The sequence below is a fragment of the Myodes glareolus genome, chromosome 9 (genome assembly GCF_982192425.1).
Source record: "Myodes glareolus chromosome 9, mMyoGla1.1, whole genome shotgun sequence".
NCBI classification, from domain to species: Eukaryota; Metazoa; Chordata; class Mammalia; order Rodentia; family Cricetidae; genus Myodes; species Myodes glareolus.
In genome coordinates, this window is record NC_142034.1 from 24,828,912 (window position 1) to 24,850,153 (window position 21,242).

Consider the following 21,242-nt stretch of genomic DNA (forward strand, 5'->3'; position numbering starts at 1 on the left):
ATAGGCTTGGCTGGAAAACTGGTTATAAAAAATTATCTGTCCATGGATTAACCTGTCTGCACCTCAGTTTCCCCACTTGTGAAATGAATGGTGGGGCAGTAGGACTTGGCTCCCTTGCAGCTCAGCCTGAGGCATCTGATGTCACTTCTGTCAGGGCCTACAGGGCAGTAATCCCTTAGAGATCTGGACCCTTCCTCCCGCCCACTGTTTGTCTGAGGATGTGCCTGGGATGGAGGGAAGGGAGGAAGAAGCAGGAGAGCCTGGATCTCATTACAAACCATCTGCCAAAAAAAAAAAAAAAAAACACCCAGAAAACAAAACCATCTGCCTCCAAAGCAGGAGTCCCCAAGGAAGGAAAGCGCCCCAGGCCTGGGGTGGTCATCTTCCCTGGCAGGAAAGGAAGGTCAAGGTCCCCAGCAGCCCCAGAGAGTCAGTAGGATGTGTGATCTTGGAGTAAGTGAGGTGGGGAGGAAGATCTGAGATCAACTTTCTCTGAATTTCCCTGAGAGAGTGTTTGCCTGAACCCCAAGACCCTCTGCCACCTGAACATGGGTAGCAGTGTTCCCTGTTGCCTTGCTTTCGGGGGGGGGGGTAACAGGGTGCCAGGCAGCAGTAGGGATGGCAGAGGCTTGGAGGGCAAAGGCAGGAAGGGTGTTCAGATTGCTAGTCAAGGGTCAGGACAGCGACTTCCAAAGTGGGAGGACACCGCTGAAGTCGGCCGAGGTTCTCTGACATGAAATATGACATAGGGGAACAGGGAGTGGGGGCGGAGGATGGGGGAACAGAGGGGAGGGAAGGGAGAAGGGAACAAGTGGGGCATCCTTCCTCTCCACGTTCAAGTTTATAAACATTGGTTAGAGCGGAGTTTGAAGGGTCTGAGGAGGCTGAACTGGCCTCAGAATCTCAGCTGAAAACAAAACAGATGAGTCAGGACTGAGAGGAAAGAGAAGCTCACAAATTTGTCTTCTGCAAATCTCAAAACAAGCCAGGACTAGCGGGGGCGCACACCTTTAATCCCAGTTCTCTGGATACTGAGGCAGAGGAATCTTTGTGAGTTCAAGGTCAGTCTGGTCTACAGATTGAGTTTCAGTCCACCAGTCAAAGCTACCTAGTGAGACCCTATCTCAAGAAAAACCACAAAACAACTAAAACAAACAAAACCCCAACGCCTCAAAACAATCCCATTGGTAGAGTTTAACTCGTCTCATTTCTCGATGAACCTAAGTCCCTCATCTAGGTCACCTGGGCAAGGTGGCCAATCTCACTTCCTTTTCCTATACAGCCCACCTCCTGGCAAAGGCTTCTCTTTCTCCATGGTCCTGAACCTTGCCTAAGCCTCTACCAGGGTGGGAGAGCTGGGGCGTGGTCAGACGGGGCAGCCTAGCTGTCTGCGAATGTTTATGGAGCATTCCCCAGGGTCAAGTTCACAGCTAGGACGTCACTTGTCCAATTTAAAGTTAATAAGGCAGTGTGGGGGAGGCACTGGGCCTGAGTGGAACAGAACCGCCCAGGAGCTCTGCCCCGAGGAAACAGTCCTTCAACTGGGTCTGCTAGAGTGCGCTAGACACAAAGAGAGAATAGAGGAAACTGTGGGCTTATAAGCAGCGGCTGTGAATGTCACCCAAGCATGAGGAGGATGTCCTAGGTACTGATTCCCTCCAGGTTCAGCCTGCCTTCCTCAGAAGGCTCTCCTCCCAAGGTCAGCCCCTCCCTGCAGCTTCGGTACCCTTGTCCCAGCCTGCAGGTTCACTTCCTCCTCGCTGACTGCATACTAACTCCAATAGGGGTCCTGGGCACAGGCTTGGGGGACCTCTGACTATGACATGCTCCTGATATGAACGACAAACTCTACTCCTTTTCTAGAGTCTCGGAGACGGACCATTTTCGAATACCACCGCGTTGAACTGGACTCCAGCAGGATAACCAACACATCGGCCGTGGAGTTCACCCCATTGCCAAGTGAGGAGGGGCAGCCTGCTGTTCTGGAACACGCTTTTGACTAAAAAATGCCGGCTCCTGATTTCAGACCCTATCTCTGATCCCTGGGGACACAGTCACCTAGCTTCTCTGGACCTAATTTTACAGTCATGCAAAGCTGTAATCAGGGCTGGAGCCACACGGGCCAAGTTGAGTACAGAAATGGCAACCTTGACATAAACCAGCTCGCCCAGGCCTGGGGTGTGGTTTATGTCTAATCAATGCTATCTATTGCTAGGGATACATACCTGAAGGCCCAGAGAGCTGAGCCTGCTTGGACAGGGATCCAGAAATAGATCTAGTCTTTGGTTGCTCACCATCTTGCCCCTAGAGGAAATGTCCCTGGAGGCTATCTCATTGGGCAGCCTTGGTTGAGATGGAACTTGCTATGTAGCCAAGGCTGGTTTCTCCTTTGTGGTGATCCTCCTGCCTCTGCCTCTCAAGAACTGGGACTACGGGCATGTGCTACTGCACCAGGTCCAGAATCCTATTTTCCCAGAGGATTTTGTTCCTTCTCTTGTCTTGCGAGTCTTCCTGCTGACAACCGAGGCTGTAGCCGTTCGCCAGCCTTCTGTGACATTCCATGTGTCTCCTACAACCTCCTCTGCCCCACCCGACCCCCACCCCACTCCCACACTTTTCTCTTCCCTGGAGGTTCTGGGAATAGATAGCAGAGAAAGAAAAAGAAAGTTTTGTCGTTAGTCCCAGGCCCCATCTCAGCCCGATCTCAGGCAGGTGTCTTCTCCCAGGGCGATCAGAGGAGGAGGACACAGCCCAGGTCACAGTCACCCTCCACTGAGGCTAGAAGCCCAAAGGCCTGGGAAACAGGGGTTTCCCAAAGACCACTGTAAGAGCAGACCTTGGGCTCATGGTGATGCAGGCTTGTGATTCTCTTTGAGACGTTAAGGCAGGAGGACATAGAGGTCAGGGATGTCTTGGGCTGTATAGGGAGACTCTGTCTTTGGGGGAAATCAAACCTCAAGTCCTAGAAATCAGGAGCAAGAATTTCCAAGCTCAGCTTCCCCAGCAGTACTGAGCCAGCCTGGGAATGCGTCTCTGAGACTGGAGGGAGGCTGGGAGCCGGACAGGGGCATCTGCAGTGGAACCTCCAGACTGCACATTCTGACTCCAGGCTCAGCCAGGCCCTGATTCAAACCCAGACCTGCTGTTCTTAACTGCGAGACGCCAAGCCTCAGTTCCCCTGTGAAACAGAGTAAGGAAAACTCCTGCCCAAGGTTTCCATATATTCCTGACTCCCAGGACATATGGGTGTCCTGTATTGGTTATTGTTCTTGCTGATGTGACAAAATACCAGACAAAACTTAAGAAAGGAAGGGAAGGGGCTGGAGCAATGGCTCAGTGGTTAAGAACACTGACTCCTCTTCCAGAGGACCCAAGTTCAGTTCCCAGCACCCACATGATGGCTCACAACTGTCTGCAACCCCAGTTACAGAAAACCCAGCAACCATACATTGAATAAAAAAAATAAATTATTTAGAAAGAAAGGAAGGGCATGCTTTGGCTCATAGTTGGAGGGTACAGTCCATCATAATGGAGACTGGTGTGGTAAGAGCAACTCATATAGGTTCAGCAGTCGGGGTGCCTGGGTCCCCAACCCGCTGGACTTCAACTCATCAACTGTTCTACCCACATTCAGGGTGGAACTTTGTCCTTGGTTGTGCCTCTCTGGGTGGGGTCCTCACAGATACCCTCAGATTCTAGGGGATTCACAACCCAGTCAAGTAGATAATGAAGACCAACCATCCCAGGGACCAATAACCAGAGGATTGGAGAGAAGAAATAAAGGGAAAGAGGAGTGGCTCTCCAATAATTCAAGCACATTCAGGAGGCAGAGGCAGGAGGATTTCTGTGAGTTTAAGGGCAGGCTGGTCTGCCTAGCAAACTCCAGGACAGCCAGGGCTACATAGGAAGACACTGTCTCAAATCATAACAACAAAAGCAAGAGAGGCATTAATGACCTTCCAAGGTCACCCAAGTCAGAGACGCTGCAGTTCAGGAAGGACCCAGAATTCGGGAGAAGCGGTGATGTCACGCTGACGGCTGCCTTCCTCTCTTGCAGCCTGCCTGCAGCATCGGAGGTGTGATACCTGCATGTCCTCAAACCTGACCTTCAACTGCAGCTGGTGCCATGTCTTACAGAGGTTTGTGTCCAGGTTACACATGGAGGTGAGGGTGGGGTTGTGAGCGGTAGCCAGGGCCCACTGACAGCCTCAGGCCACACTGCCCACTGTCTGCTGGCATTAGAGTTTCTGTCCAGTGCTGCTCTGAGTCTTTTAGGGCAAGAATGTCACAAGTAAGTTTCTCTCAAGGCTTGTACCTAATCCAGGTGGATTTGTGGCACAGTAAAGCCTGGGGTAGCCAGGCTTCAGGAGGATCATCTGGAGACTCCAGAGACCGTAGATCTCCCAGGAAAGCCAGCTCGTTCTGGACCAGGGCTTCAGAGAGGGTAGGCCTTAGCTATGGTCACTCCAGAATCACTGGCCCCTTGTGTCAAGATTTCCAGGGAGACCCCAGGTCTGAATTTTTGTTGTGGTTGTTGTTTGTTTGGTTTTGCTTTTTGCTTTTTTTTGAGACAAGGTTTCTCTGTGTAGCCCTGGCTGTCCTGGAACTCACTCTGTAAACCAGGCTGGCCTCGAACTCACAGAGGTCCACTTGTCTCTGCCTCCCGAGTGCTGGGATTAAAGGTGTGTGCCATCACCGCCAGGCTCAGGCCTACATCCTAGCCTCATGTATAAGCATGTGGCAGGCTATGACGCAAAGCTCGTCACTGCTGGGTGAGCTTCATCCCCCCACCCAACCCCTCGCCACTGTCCTCTTGGGCTGCAACAGATTTCCTGAAAACCAGGAGCAGGGCTGCTGCAGGTATCGGAAGCTCAGGACATGCTGGATGAGATGCAGTTCCTAAACCCAACGCATCTTCCAGTCCTTGTTCTGGAATCCTCCCCTTACCGATTAGGCTTGTAATCCGACCTCAGTTCTTCTAGCCAGGATAAATAAGTGGCAGGAGATGGGGAAAGGAGTCCTTTGGGGACGCTGACTCTCCGGAGAGTGGGAAGCCCCACAAATTCCAAGAGCCTTCAAGGCCATCTTGAAAATTGCAAAATTATAGTCTCCAAGTCTCTAAGCAGCTGTTGTGCAGTGGTCAGCATTTCCTTTGCTCCTCTGCAGCACCCCAGGGCAGAAATAGAAGCTCTTGATCCTATAGACTGCCAGCCTGTCACAGGGGACACCAAGTCACCCACCAGAAAACAGCTGGGATGGGATGCCCAGGGACCTCGGCCTCCCTGGTGTGTCCTTCCCTTTCCCTTAATTCTTTACTCTATGAAATGGTTCAGAGCGTGTGACTCAGGAAGGGCGCACACTGTCACCGCAGCTCATGTGGTGTTAGACAGCACTTTACCAAATGCCTCCAGAGCCCTTAGCAGCAGGAGAGGCGCGGAGCCCCAGCAGAAGTGGGTGGCATAGACCCCCTAACTGTCTTCTGGGAGCAAAGCTTTACTTCCTGTGAACTGTGAGAACCACCTAGAAGACTTGGTAAAAAAAGAGCAACCAGGCTGGATGTGGTGGGGTAGGCTTTTCATACCAGCACTTAGAAAGCAGAGGCAGGATCAGGTGGTGGTGGTGAACGCCTTTAATCCCAGCATCGGGAGGCAGAGGCAGGCAGATCTCTGAATTTGGGGCCAGCCTGGTCTATGGAGCTCGTTCCAGGACAGCTAGGGCTGTTATACAGTGAAACCCAGTCTCAAAAAAAAAAAAAAAAAAAAAAAAAAAAAAAAAAAAAAAAAAAAAAAAAGGAAGGAAGGAAAAGAAAAAGAAAAAAAGAAGAAAGCAGAGGCAGGCAGGTATCTATGATATTTAAAGTCATCCTGATCTACATAGTGAGTTCCAGGACAGCCAAGGCTACATATTAAGGTCCTGTTTCAAAACAAAACCAAAACAAAACTAAAAAAGCCAGCCCAGGGCTGGAGAGATGACTCAGCTGTTAAGAGCACTGGCTGCTCTTCCAGAGGGACCCAGCGTTCAAATCTCAGCGTTCAATAGCTTACAACTGTCTGCAATTCCAATTCCAGGGATCTGGTGCCCTCCTCCAATCTCTGCAGCTCTACACACATGTGGTACACAGACAGACACATAAGCAAAACACCCATATACGCAAAATAAAAATAAAATACATCTTTAAAACAAAGCTATCTGGGCCTGGTGGCACCTGCCTATAATCCCAGCACTTGAGAGGATGGGGCAGGACCAGTAGGAGTTCAAGGTCCCCTTCAGTTGTGTAGTGATCCCCAGGGAACAAGATCCCAGGAGCCCGATTTTTGAGTTCTTCATCTCGTGCATTTTCAAAGCCAAGCAGCATTTTCTGAGCCTTGGGGTGATGCTTGAGTTGACCTCACATGATCCCTGGGATCTGGGGGCTGCTGCCAGGCATGACTCAGTATCCAGCTCGTGCTGAGCCATAAGAAAATGGGTCAGACAAAGCAAACCCTCCCTTCACCACCCCCAGTGAGCGGCCACATCCAAACCTAGCGGCAAGACGGTGGAATAGGAGCTGGAGCCCCCCCCCCCCACGAATGTGAAGATGCTGAGAAATGTAGGGGCTTCAGGGGTGGGCTCTACCTCTGTGACAAACAGGAATGCCTCAGCAGAGGGTACAAGGGAGTTGAAACCACCCATCCCAGTCAGACACCCACGGCGCTGGACTCCCTCCACCAAAAACTTCCAGCAGCCAGCTCTCTGGAGCTTCAGTTCCAAATGAGAGTTGATCCCAGTTCCCTGAAAAGCCAGAGGGCAGGGCCAGTGCACTGGGGACACCAGTGGGCCTCTTGTCCCCTCTCTCCCACTCACTCTGCCTCTTTAGCCACTCAGGGCCTCCCTGCCCCCATGCCCTGTAAAGAACAGCTTCATGGACCACGGCAGGTAGTTTCCTTTAATTCTACACTGACCCCACTTGTCCCCTTGACTCACAGTGGAGTCTGTGGGTGGCCTTAGCCCTGGAATTGTCCAGGAGATGATGGCCACAATTCTCACCTTACCGTGTTATTGTGAGGGCCCCTTGAGATGAGTCTGGTGCAGTGGCAGACCGCACTAGATATTCAAGAAACACTCAGTAAACGGCCCGTTCTCACATTCTTCTCTGAGGCAGCGTTGGCTAGTCTGAGACTTAACGTGTGCCGTTAAACCTAAACGGAAGACTCAGGGTTGGGGTAGTTTTTGATTTTTGTTGTTTTCATTTTGTTTTGTTTGTGAATGTGGGTGTTTTCCCTGAATGTACGTCTGTGTACCATGTTCATTCCTGGAGCCCTTGGAGACCAGAAGAGGGCATGGGATCCCCTGGAACTGGAGGCACAGACTGGGGATGGAACCTGGGTCCTCTTGTCTGGAACTTGCTATGTAGACCAGGCTGGCCTTAAGCTGCTTCTTTGGCATACACTACCACAACCAGCATGATGATTCAGTCTTGTGTTTGGGGGATTTTTTTTTACTGTTATTGTTGTTGTTGTTTGTTTTCTGAGACTGGGTTTCTCTGTGTAGCCCTGGCTGTCCTGCAACTCACTCTGTAGACCAGGCTGCCTCTGCCTCCAGAGAGCTGGGGTTAAAGGTGTGCACCACCGCCACCACCGGGCTCAACTTAGTCTTAAAAGAATCTGCCAGCATCACCAAAGAAGCCTGAGTTTCAGCTCCAGACTGCTTTTTATCCTCCATCCCCTAAAAACTGAGAGGAAGGTGGCTGGGCCAGCTTAGCCTCTGGAGGCCTCACTGGATGGCCCTCTGGAAACATCGCCTTGATCTCACTGGGGTGTGGGCACATGGCAGCTGCTGGGACTGAATTAACTCGCTGAGAATTCTTTCTCTGTGCTCGTGGTTTAGGATGTTATTCTTCCATGGTGATATGCTTGGGTCATGTTAGGCTTAGTGGCTTCTTCTGGCACCAATAACGAAGGATGGAAATTTAAGCAGGAAGCTGCGAAGAAGGAGCTCGGGTTCATGCGTGTGCCCCACCCTCTCCCTAGGAAAATCCCTGGTGTCTCCTGTCCTCTCCGGAGACCCCTGTCAGTCTCTGACACCGTTCTTATTGCTGTCTTGTGATTACACAGAGGGAGTTGGCTACATTACATGAACTGATGCCACCCTCCCGCCAGCCTCTGCTGCCTCAGCAGGGATGGAGAGACCTGACTGGATAAGGCTTTCCCCAACAGAAAGCACAGGCATGGACATCCCAGGTTCTCAGTACAGAATCAAAAGGACCCTGAGAGCGTCCAGGGTCCTGCACACACAGAGACACTGCTGGGCAGAGAAAGCCTTGATCTGGGGAGCTGGGGCAGAAGGAAGAAGTAGAGGACAAATCTATGAGAGGAAAATCTCATAATGAAAAATATCGTAATCTCATAATGAAAATCTCATATAAGAATCTCATAATGAAAAGAAGTATAGGACATGCAAATTTCATCATCATCTCCTGCCCAGGGCACCTGTGCAGTGGCCTTCTGGAGCCTAACCAGCCAGCCTGGAGTTGAACCGTTGCAGGACTGTTAATGAGTAGAGGGGTAAGCGAGAAGGGAGGGATTCCCTTCCGAACCCCTCACATCTCCATATTTGCCTCCCCTATAGATGCTCCAGCGGCTTTGACCGCTACCGCCAGGAGTGGTTGGCCTACGGCTGTGCCCAGGAGGTGAGACGCGTGTGTGATCCGCTATAGTCCCCGCTGGGAGAAGGGAGGCTGCCAGAGCACTCTGCCCCTGATAAGGCCTCTCAAGCTGGCTTTGGTTTGTGACGGCCTCACCCTCCCCTTTGTCCCAGATAGGTTTTCTGTCCTGCTCTGAGCCACTTGGGAGGGTTTTCCCTTGAGTCTAGTTGTGCTAGTGGTGTGGCCTTGAGCAGGCAGTCTCACCGCAGAGGATGGGGTGTTGGGTCTCGCCTTGGCCACAACCGACTCTTCTGGGGGGTCACGGTCACTCTATCCCTTCTGAGTTTGAGGGAGGCAGTCATTCTGGGAGTGAGGGGGGTTGTTCTAGGAACCTCCTACTTGGATTCCCATCCAGGTTCCAGGTCCCTTCTAGACCAGTGGTTCAACCTTCCTCGTGCTGCGACCCTTCAATACAGTTCCTCGTGCTGTGGTGACCCCAGCCATCAAATTATTTCGTTGCTCTTCATAGCTGTAATTTTACCACTGTTAATGAATTGTAAATATTTTTGGAGATAGAGGTTTGTTAAGGGGACGCGGCCCACGGGTTGAGACCCACTGCTCTAGGCTATAGAAAAATCTCACGTGGGCACAAAGAGGCGATATCACCCAGGCACCATCCCCCTCCCACTCCCTTTGTAATCTAGGCCAGCTTCGAACTCGCACGGCTCCCTGGGCTCTATGCCTTCTTGTAAGCCAGGCACCCTTCTCTGCTCCGTACTTGCTCTTACTTAACATGACCCCAAAACCTGGGGACCAAGGCCCTCACTGACGAGAGGAGAAACTGAGGCACAGAGAAGTTTAAAGAGTTGGCCTGACCTTCACCACTCAATGTTTAAACATGAGGCCTCAGGCTTCCCTGCCATGTTCTCGTCTTTCTCTGATCTTAGGAAAAAAATAATTGGGGCAGCAAAATGGGTTAGTGAGGAAAGGTGCCTGCTGCCAAGGCTCAGAACCTGAGTTCAGTCCCTGGAACCCACATGATAGACAGCAAGAACGGACTCCTGCGGTTTGTTCTCTGACTTCCATGTGCTTGCTGTGGTGGTCACACACTCTAAATAGATAACACATACACTAAATTGATAAATGGGGGTGGAGAAACCAGTCACATCTGACATTGGCTATTAGTGACTATTAAGATATTATCATCTATCTATCTATCTATCTATCTATCTATCTATCTATCTATTTTTGAGACAAAGTCTATGTAGTCCTGGCTGTGCTGGAACTCACCATTTAGACCAGGAGGCCCCCAAACTCACAGAGATCCCCTTGCTGCTGCCTCTGAGTGTTGGCACCCAGCCAGGGATTGTTAAGATTTTATCTATTTATTTAAGATTGACCTCTTGCCGAGTGGTGGTGGCACACACCTTTAACACCAGCACTTGGGAGGCAAAGGCAGGTGGGTCTCCATGAGTTTGAGGCCAGCCTGGTCTACAGAGTGAGTTCCAGGACAGCCAGGACTGTGACACAGAGAAAAAAGTTGACATCTCAGCCCTCCTCGGGGAATGGTTTGAAGCGCTGGCAGATAAATTACCCTGTAAGATAAGTCGCAGTAAAGTGGAAGATTCTATCTTTGTTATTTTCTGAGACAGGGTCTCACTCTGATGACCAGACTGGCCTTGAACTCCTGGACTCAGTCCCCCCACCCCGATTCCCACTCCCAGCCCACCCCCTGCTCCACTTCCCTAGTAGCTGAGTGTAAGTGTCAGGTTTGGATGCATTCGGGACTGGCTGTGTCCAGAAGCAGCACTGGGGTCTCTTGCAGGCAGAGGGCAGGACATGCGAGGACTTCGAGGATGAGGGCCACTACTCTGCCTCCCCCTACAGCTCCTTCGGCCCCTTCGATGGTGACCGCACCACCTCTTCCTCCCTCTTCATCGACAGCCTCACCACGGAAGGTAAGACACGAGTCCTGGGGCACAGAGACACTCCGGAAGAGCCTGCTCGTTCCTGACAGGGACCGTATCACAGAACAGGGTCTGCTCTGGTCTTTCGCTGACCGTGCACTGAGCCTCAGACAGCATAGCTTTCGCTGGTGAGAAGGAGAAGCTCTGACTGCTGGAAGTCTGACTGTGGACCATGAGATAGAGATCCCCTCAGAGAGGGGAAATGGGTATTAGTAACCCATCTTAATAGTAACCTTGCAGAGCCTGTGAGGCTGCTTGTACTATAAAACAATATCTCTGTCCATGGAGTCAGTGGTGAGAGACAATTGTCTGATTTTATTTTTTTCTATAACCTTCATTTTTTTCCTTCTTCTGGTATTGAGATCAAGCCCAGGGCCTTGCACAACGCCAAGCAACTCACTAGACAATCCCGTCCATCCATCAGGCGGCCTAAGAACAACTGTGGTATCTGTGCTTATCAGTTTAATAGCTGATGCATCCTCTTTCCATTGACTGGAGAGCCACCTCATACTTCACAGAGCCCTGGCAAGATGGCTTCCTTGGACAGCGTGGCCACCGTCAGTGGCTCTGTAGGACAGACTGGAACAGGCACGCGTGTCCATTTGTCTGCCAGGATGGGCGTGGGCTGTAGGTGAAAGGTCTCGAAGAGATGCTGAGATAGTGGCTGGGGGTGTGGAGTTTACTAGAAGAGCTATTGATGCCGTGGACAGACAGACAACAGCATGATGCGAGCTCTGAAGAGAGGAATCCAGGCCCACATGGCCGAAGTTGAAGTCCCTCCTGACACCTTCCCTGAGGATGGGAGTGGTTTCACGGCACAAGCCTGCAGTCAAGAAAGGGGCAAGGGTAGGATGTGTGGCCAGCAATACCTCCTTCGATGTGAACTCTGGCACTCAAAGTCTGTTAGCCAGGGGCTCCCAGTGTCTCAGCAGAGCGCCTGACTGTGTCTGTGGGAGAGGGAGGGCTGTGGTAGGCACTGTGGGCTGAGCAACACTGGAGTCATCTAACATCCATTCTTGGGGCCAGAGAGATGGCTCAGTGGTGAAGAACATTAGCTGCTCTCCAGAGGACCTAGGTTCGATTCCCAGCAATCACACACGGCTCACAACCATCTGCAATTCCAGTTTCCCAAGGCATCAAGTGTCTTCTTCTGACCTCCATAGTAACCAGACATGCAATGGTACACAGACACACACAGGCAAAACACTCATACACATAAACAAACAAACAAACAAACAAAACAAACTTAACATTACATTCTTCAAGTAATTGATTGGTCTATATTCCCAGTCGAGCTAATTTGTCCAATGATAGTTAAGGCTACTTTGATCAGGTTTTTTTTATTTTAGTTTTTCCTGTGTTTTGTTTCTTGAGATAAGATCTACACTATGTTGCCAAGGCTGGAATGATCTAGCCTCAGCCTCAAGTGCTAGAGTTATTATAGACATACACCACCATGCCCAAGACTTTGGTCAGTTTTTGTTAACCAATTATTTTCAATTTGCAATTAAAAAATCAATTCTAAGTTGCATTTAAATAACTTTATTGAAGTCCTGGAAGTGTATTTATAAATCTGTGACTTTATTTTCAATTTGTAGGAATTAACTCTTTAATTTTTAATTTAAAAATTATTATTTTTATTGTTTTTAATTATGTGTGTGTGTGTACAGGGGTGCCCTAGGAGGCCAGAGGTATCAGGTTCCTTTGGGATAGAGTTCCAGGAAGTTGTGACCTGTCTGACATAGGTGCTGGGACTCAAACTCGGGTCTCTGCAAGAGTAGCCTGTGCTCTTGATCACTGGGCCATCTCTCCAGCCCTGTAAACACTTAAAGATTGGAATTAGTGTGTGTGCATGATATGTGCAGGAGCACATGCCATGGTGCATGTGTGGAGATCAGAGGACTTCTCTTCTTTCACCTTCACATGGGCTCAGGGAAACAAACTCAGATCACTGGACTTGTGCACCAAGCACCTCTACCTCTGAGCCATCCCAGTTACCCAAGGGATCGGCTTTTTATATTTATATTTTATAATCTTTTAATAATTGAAGGATAGGATTTCAAAGTAAAATCTATAGAAGTAGGTATATTCAACAGATTTTTATTTCCTGTTCAACCCATTCAACTTATTTCCCCTTCCCCCAATAAAGAACAATTTTTTTTAAAAAAAAAATTTAAGCTGAACATTGGTGGCTCACGCCTTCAATCCCAGCACTTGGGAGGCAGAGGCAGGAGGATCTCTGTGAGTTCAAGGCCAACCTGGTCTACAAAGTTCCTGGACAGCCAGGACCGTTACACAGAGAAACCCTATCTCAGAAAAAAGCTTGTGTGTGTGTGTGTGTGTGTGTGTGTGTGTTTTCCCAGCATGTATGGTGCATACCACATGCATGAAGCACCCACAGAGGCCAGAAGAGGATGTCAGGAGAGGATGTCAGGTTTTCTGGAACTGTAAGCTGCCTAACTCTGGTCCTCCGGAAGGACAGCAAGCACTCTTTACTGTTGAGCCATCTCTCCAGCCCCCAACTTAATTTTTTTCTTATAGTTTTCTTCCATTATCTACATTTTGATACTTCAGAACCCTGGGGGAGCAGAGAGTGGAGATGTGGAAGCATCTGGGGATCCCAGTGCTGCAGACAAACGGATATCAAGGACAGTGGAGCACAGAGAACACACAAACTGTCCCCTGAGAAGCAGCAGTACCTGGACTAGTGAGAGGCGAGCAGGGCATTCGACTTGGGTGAGAGTTTAAAGGAAGCTCCTAAACACCCAAAAGTCATATTCGAGATAAATAGTTCAATGCAGTGTTTATAAAGATCAAAATTAATCTAAAAACTCCACAGTGTACCAAATATCAAAGTTTTCAGCAGAGGATGGGACTCCCAGGTCAGCTCTGCAGGGTTTTCTGTGGTGATACAGTGGAGGGGGCAGTCGGGGGAGGTTTGGGGGTGATGGACATGGAGGCAGAAGTGACAATGCGCTTGGCAGGTCAGCCAGGGAAGGACGGGGCCCTGAAGGACCTTGAGCATCTCTCCAGCTGCTTTCAGCAGCTTCCGCTGCAGTGTGCAGCTCCCGCTGCTGCAGTGTGCAGCTGTGAAACTTAAGAGACTACTAGGTCCTCAAACACCAGTGAGCAAACACGGTACCCACTAAGAGTCTCCAGCAGCCTGGACGTTGGAGGTCCAGCAGGAAGATGGATGAAAAGCTATGGTGTGGTTAAGACAGTTTCAAGTTGAATTGGTTAGATCCACAGCCTGCAGTGCTATGGGACTCTCAGACATGGAACTCCTGGCTCCCCTTTCCTCGTGTGGCAAAACCCCAGGAAGAAGGTTGACTGCGGAACAGACTGAGAAAGCCGCTGGTGTACACCTGGAGCAATAGAGAGGGTGCTGAAATTACTGCAGGCCCAGGAGTCTGCAAACAAACTGGGGGACCACTGTAAGCCTTCCACAGCATCCGGCTGCCCCTTAGAAGGCTAGGCAAGATTTCCATACAGCATTCCAGCCAGCTGCCTGGCCCCTTTCATCTCTCCACCCACCTGTATACACAGCTGGCAAATTCTTTGATTCTGGGCTGTCCTGTCTTCCTTACTTCCCAGCTTACGACTCACTTCCTCCCTCTGGGAAACTCTGTTGATTCCCATGATCTGGGTGAGGCCTGCAGAGACAGCTTCATCATGTGAAGTTTATTTATTTATAGTTTTGGGAGTTTTTTTTGTTTGTTTAATTTTGAGTTTGTGTGCACGTGCATGCATGCATACGTGCGTTCATGTGTTTGTGTGTGTGTGTGTGTGCATGCACATGTATTAGAGCCTAAATCCAGAGCTTCCCACATGTCCCATACTTGGCATGTGCTCAGTGACTGAGCTATAGCCTGGCATTGTGTGTGTTTAATCACCCCTCTGCTTCCTACCCCATGTGGGTGGGGACCATGTCCATCTATTATCTATGGTCTCCCTAACCCGACCCGCAGTGTGCCCAGATCACAGTAAACACTCATTTTTGTTGAATGAACGACACAGACAGGAAAAGCTGGCTTGTCCCAATCGTCCCTTACACTGCTCTATAGTTTTGGGCAGGACATCTCTCCTGTCTAAACGGAAATTTTGGAAAGGACACCTCCTGAAAGTTCCATCTAGACCGGAGTGACAGAGTCTGAATGATCCACTAACCTTGTTTCTTCTGTCCTCTTTGAAGATGACACCAAGCTGAATCCCTACGCAGGAGGAGACGGTGAGTACAGAGGTGCCTGTCCCTCTTCACTAGACCAGTGGCTGGGGGGGTCCACCCTGAGGAGTCACAGCAGTGGGGGAGAGAGAAGAGCAAACCACAAGGGCCTCTGGCTGAACAGGAGGGTGACGGGTCTGCCGCCACAGACCCCTGGGTGGATGGAACACGTCTACTCTAGACACTCTTGTCTCAGCCAGGAGTCTCCTGTGTCTGTTGCCCTGAAAAGAATTTGAGGAAGTGGCTGATCGGGTGCCTCTTGGCAGGGGAACTTGTGACAGGGGACATGCTCCCCTGTGGGCCTCAGCTATATGGGGCGAGCAGTTTCCCCAACATCCAGGTTCCCTCCCAGGCAAAGAGCATGCAGCTGTTGTGCCTGCCTGTAGAGGTCCCAGAGGGGGGCTACCACCAGCCTCAGAGAGAATGTTCTCTGGTCATGGAAAGCCCCCCCCCGCTGTGACCCCTACAAGGATGGGTGTGGGAATGCCTTCCTAGCTCAAGGCTGGGGGTGTCCTTGGGAGTCCAGCGGGGGAGCCTCCTTTTTCACAGCGCAGTCTGGCATACCTCCCAGTGGAGATGACACCATTGTTCTCCTCCATAAGTTTGAGAGGTTGGGTGGGGGGAGGGGAGGAGCCCAGCCAGGCTCTCCCAGCTTGTGCTACACGCTCATCTACCACAACCCAGATCAGAGTATCACAGCAAGCTAAAGACCAATGGCCAGCCACCAAGTCAGCAGAGGCTAGCCTGGGTGTGTCCCCCCAGCGCTTCCACTTCACGGCATCACTAGCATGGCCCGGATAGTTTCTGTCCTGGGTTCAGTGCCCGGCAGACACAAATGGGGAGAGGAAGAATCCTGATGCAGTCAACGTCCTATTGAAGGCCTCACACTCCAGCTCCCTTTCCCACGCAAGAGCCATGTCAGAAGGATTGGGCGTATCCATTGCTGACATTCACCTGTCTTTTTAGCTCATTCCTCCACACTAGGTAGGGGAGGCAGAAATACCCACCCCAGGTAATGTTAGGGAACCCGCCTTCCCAGCAGCCAACACTGTGTGTCCTTAGGCAAATGGCGTGACATCTCTGTGTTTCTGTTACCTTAGACATAAAAGAAAGGGTGAATTTGAATGACCCTTTGGATGTATTTCAAATGCCTGGGATGTTTTCTAACAGTGGTTTGTAGGTTCCTACGGACGGTCTGCCTCATCCCACTGACTTCAGGCGAAATGGGACCCCCACTTCACAGTGGACCCCCTGAGTCTTAAGAGCTAGATAGTAATCCCACCATCCCACAGGTCTCAACCTGGCAACAGACAGAAACAAGGATAGCTATGGTTGCTTGCTATCAAAGCGATTAATACCAGTTCAGAACTTCGGGGATGCTGGGCAAGGTTCTCAGGGCTTGGCATGAGTTCTATCATTTTATGCATGGCACAGTAATCCCAGCTAGACAGCTACTGTCCTTATCCTATAAAGGTGATAACAGGCTCACAGAGGCTAATGTGCCCAAAGTCACACAGATAATAGGTGATAGATTATAGATTTAAAGCCAGTCTAGATTCCCTAATCTCTATTCATTATATTATTATTGTTGTTGCTGTTACTATTATTATTGTGATTATTTAGATAGGGTTCTTACTGTATAGTCTTGACTGTCCTGGAACTCACTCTGTAGACCTTGAACTCACAGAGATCCATCTGCCTCCCAAGTGCCGGAATTAAAGACCTGCGCCACCAAACTCAGGCTGAGTTCAGACTCACCACGTAGGTGAGGATGTGATCTTGACCTCTTCACCCTCTTGTCTTCTCCTAACTTCTGAGATTACGGGCCTTTGAGACCATACTCAGAGCTAAGATCCCAGTTTTTAAAAATTACATTTATTTTGTGTGTGTAGTCTGTGAACACCTGCTACCCTCTCTCTGGAGATCAGGGAACAGTTCACAGGAGTCAGCTCTCTCCTTTCCACCATGTGGTTCCCAGGGATCGAACTCAAGTTACTAGGCTCAGCAGCAAGCGCCTTTACCCACTGAGCCATCTCGTTAGCTCCCAAACTCTCCTAACTATCACATGCCCTTTGCGCTTTCCTCAGAAGTGCTGATGTGGTCTCTTTAAAACTTCTTAAGTTTTAAACTTAAGCTTCTAAATGATTCTAGAAAACGCCTCAAAGGTGCCAGGACGTTCGTGTTGTTGTGTTCATTCCCACCAACTCCCACCGCACCTCTCTGTGGGTTTGAAAGTGTGGGTGTTTGGGGTGTTCATCTCGGCGACCCTGTCAGAACCCAAGGCTCTGAGGCCCAGCTTCTCTTTATGTCTTCACAGGACTTCAAGACAACTTGTCCCCGAAGACCAAGGGCCCTCCTGTGCACTTGGGCACCATTGTGGGCATCGTGCTGGCTGTGCTCCTGGTAGCAGCCATCATCCTGGCTGGGATTTACATCAGCGGCCACCCTAACTCCAATGCTGCGCTCTTCTTCATCGAGGTTAGTGTGAAATTTACCCGCGTCTGCTTCAGGCGAGCTTCCACATCTGGATTTCCCTCACCATTCGGAACCCATCCCATTCCATCCCATCCCATCCCATGCTATCCCTCACCTCCCTGATGAACTTTCCTCCACTCCATCCCATCTTCAGTGACTGGCGCTCTTGATGTCCGTCATCCTGGGACCCAGCATCGGTGCTCTCCCTCCTCAGGGCATGGTCTCCCTGCTTTCCCACTTGTTAGGTTATGAAAGCCCCCAGAGGAGGGCGGTCAGAAATGCCATAGGTGCCCTATTAGTGGCTGAGGGCTGTCCCCTAATGACTTGTGGCTTCTCATACCCAAATTTGAGGTTTTGGACATATTCAGAGTCATGAAGGAGCTACCATGTTTCACTGTTTCTGTGGGCTTCATAGGTGACAGCCGACAAGCCAAAATGTTCACGAGGGCTGTGCTCTCAGGCAGCTCTAGCTGGGGATGCTGCAGGTTTGATGGTCCAGAAGCCAGAGGGGACAGAAGTAGATCATGGGAAGTAAGGCTCAATTGACAAGCCACAGAGCATAGTGACGTCTGGCTCCCATCCGACTGGTGAAGACATTCCAGGAGACCAATGGACATCCCCCACAATGATGTCTGAGGGCGTGAAGATGAATGTGACCCTGGCCCTGTCTTCTAGGAGGTCACAAGCAGATGGTGCCCCTTTGTGAACCCAACAACACTTATGTCGTATATCAGAGCGAACGTCCCCAGAACCCTGATTAAGAAGGACCATTTGAGAAGGTTCCAGAGGGGTACATCTGATACACCAGGGTCTACCTGGGTGGCAAGCCCACTGACCTCATTCCTCAGAGGCCCAGGAGGTTCCCTCAGCTTTTTAAAATGAAACATCTTTCCAGTTCTGAATTTATAGCCTACCTGGGTATCACCAAGGACCAGTGGTCCCCAGGCCACAAGGACTTGGAAGGGTGGGGTCAAGGTAGGGCCTATGCATTTTGGTTTCCCATGGACTCTGATGCAGGGCCCGTGCTATCTAGCGGGCCCTCTTGGCATTTTCAGAGTCTCCTAGGTCATTTGGACATCTACAGCCTGTTTCATCCCTTGTCTCGTGTCTCCAATCTGCTGTTGCAGCTTCTAGCTCAGTTTTGCAAACCACGCAATGATGGATAAAATGTCTTTCTTCCAAACCTGCTTCTAAAAATGCCAGGCAAGGTGGTGCACGCCCATAATCCCAACATGGGAGGCATAAGCAGGAGGTGGCTTCTAGTGCAAGGTCAGCCTGGTCTACATAGAGAGTTCTGGGCCTGCCAGGACTATATTGGGTTTCTAGTGGCTGCAGGTTTACTCCAGAGGAATCTTGCTGAGAGAGTGGCCCCAACTACCAGGTGTCTCTCCACAGTGAGCCCCTATTCCTGAGCCCCCATTCCTTCAAAACCCTGTAAGAGGAAGCCTTGCCCTCAGGGGTGGGGTCCAATGAAGAGGTGGTATTCACTAACTTTGCTTCTATGCCTCTACAGCGGAGACCTCACCACTGGCCAGCCATGAAGTTCCGCAACCACCCCAGCCACTCCACCTACACAGAGGTCGAGCCCTCGGGTCACGAGAAGGAGGGCTTCATGGAGGCCGAGCAGTGCTGAGCGCATCAGGCCAAAGACCTGGGGATGGCATGAAAGTGTCACAGCAAAGAGAAGTGATTTTTCCTGGCCTCCTCTGAGCTGGCCATGGGCCAGGAAGACAGGACAATGACTTATGGTGCCAAAACTATAGTTTGGTCCTCACACCCCAGATAAGGGGGTACAGCAACACAAAGGAACACTAACCTCAGAATTCCCTGCTCCTGTGGGAGAAAGCTCCTTTTGGGGGTCTCTCGATGATCTGCATTGCAGTTATAGCAGAGCCCCTTCTCACTGGAGACAGCCTGGTCACTGAAGCCCCTGCTGGGGCTACTGTATTCTAGGGTCAGTAGACTCAAGGGGTGGTCTTCCTAGCTATGGAGTCGGTGCACTTGACTCCAAACCCTGTGGCTCTGGAAGCCTGAAGAAGGGGTGCCCTCCATCTGAGATCTCTTATCCCTTGAGACAAACCAAATGAGAGGCGAGAAAAAGAACCTTGGGGAACCCATGTTTTCTGGCCTTGGTCCTTTGCTTCATCCTTTCTGCAGAGACCCAGGGCCGACATCAGACCATGCAGCCTGCAGCCCAGGCTGCACCCTGCCCTGCCCCTCAGCCTTCACTTTGCAAGCCGGTCTTGCATGGCTGCCAGTAATGAGTGGGGTGCTTACTCCACCATGTGTCTGGTGCCCGCTTTACTTACTGGCCTGGCCTGTTGTCAATGCCAGTAGTTTCCTTCAAAGGGAGAAACAACTTACCTGGCTCATATTTCTCCTTGACTGACCTGGGTAGGGAGGGTTTATAGCCATTAAAAAACAAACAGGGGCTAGAGGTTTCCTTGAGACACCCCTGCCTTGGCAGGGAGCTCCAGTTGGAGCCTGTTGAAGCACAGTAGCCAAGAAGGTGGGGCAGAGAAACCTGGCGAGGGAGGGAGGGACCTTGACCTGGAAATCGGCCTCCAACTCTCCAGCTCTGCAAAGAGCGTTGGGGGCATGGAGGTGATGCCTCCCTACTTAGCCTGGTTTTAAGGTACTTCTGTCCCTGTGATGGGCACATCTGCTTCCAAAGGACAATGAAAATCCAGAGCTCACCCTCCCTCCAAATAAATACCATCAGCCAATAAATATGTCGCAGCCTCCACTCTGCCACGGTTCCTCCACACATATGCTGCAGCAAGTACACACACTAAATAAATAAATGCAATTAGTTATCCCCAGGTCCTTGGGTTTGGATAGTCGTAAACACCCTGTGATTTGATGGAGTATCCAGAAGAGGCAAGAGTCATCTTGCCCAATTAAGCTGAGAAAAGGCAGAAAAACCTTCAAACCAAAACCAGATTTGGTTTTCCTCAACAGCCTGCCCTAGGTCTGTTCCAATAGACTCTATTTTTATTTCTATTTTTCTGAGGTCCTGGGAGCAGGGCAGGGGCGGGGGTGTCAATGTTTTCCCAATAAGATGCATCACTAGGCCTAGTTACTATTTTGAATTCACTCTCGGAGATAGACTGCTGTCCCCCACCTTTGCCTTGACTCCATTCTCTCAAGGAATATTCGAAAGCCCTTTCTCAAGTTTGAAGAGCCTCTCCCCAGGACCTGTCTCTTTCCCAGGGCTCCACAGCTGCTGACCCCTTCCTCTGTCCCTCAGGTCTCCTCCCCAAAGCCTGCCAGGGACTGAAAAGTTTCCCTGTTGCACGCAGCCTCTAACAGCTCTGGGCAACGGGCAACGGCGAAGCCTATAGACAACAGCCCCTGCCTAAGGCAGGGTGGGAAGATATAGAAGTCATGGGGATCCGAGGAAAGGGAGGAACACCTGACCCTGGGATCTGAAGCTCCTCACCAACTGAGAAGCTGTAAAAGTTGGTGGCGGGGTTAATATCCCCTAGACATAGAAACACTTCAGGTAAGCAGTAGTCTTGGGTCTGAATACAAATGGGCTCAGGTAAGGCCTCATTGCCTTCCTCAGACTTCACCTGAGATCCTAAAACACAAACGAATAAACTTCACTCTGGAGGCTGAAGAGCTGACTTGTGGTAAAGAGTGAGTGAGTCTTCCCATGTTCTCACTGTCCTTCCCTCAGTCCAGGGCTCTGTGGCTCCTTCTTCCACAGAAACTTAACTTCCCAGCCAGCAAGGGGAATCCGCTCAGCTCCAAGAGTCTTAAGGTCCCACTGCTGGATGACCCTGTCTGGCCTTCTCGCCATTGGGTGACCCTGTCTGGCTAGGCTCTGGCCTTCTCACCATTGGGTGACCCCGTGTGGCTAGGCTCTGGCCTTCTCACCATTGGGTGACCCTGTCTGGCTAGGCTCTGGCCTTCTCGCCATTGGGTGACCCTGTCTGGCTAGGCTCTGGCC

The 21,242-nt window shown here is 50.6% G+C and overlaps 1 protein-coding gene across 1 annotated transcript in view; it reads left to right on the forward strand.

Annotated features, from left to right (window-relative positions):
* Plxdc1 (plexin domain containing 1) overlaps positions 1–20,033 on the forward strand; it is a 54,669-nt gene extending 34,636 nt beyond the window's left edge. The window contains exons 8-14 of the mRNA XM_048450851.3: positions 1,864–1,959; positions 4,058–4,139; positions 8,608–8,668; positions 10,449–10,581; positions 14,783–14,818; positions 17,130–17,290; positions 18,801–20,033. Of these exons, the coding sequence (XP_048306808.2) occupies positions 1,864–1,959; positions 4,058–4,139; positions 8,608–8,668; positions 10,449–10,581; positions 14,783–14,818; positions 17,130–17,290; positions 18,801–18,920 (689 nt within the window). The 3' untranslated portion in view covers positions 18,921–20,033. The remainder of the gene's footprint in view (positions 1–1,863; positions 1,960–4,057; positions 4,140–8,607; positions 8,669–10,448; positions 10,582–14,782; positions 14,819–17,129; positions 17,291–18,800) is intronic.
* The last annotated feature ends 1,209 nt before the right edge of the window (positions 20,034–21,242 follow it).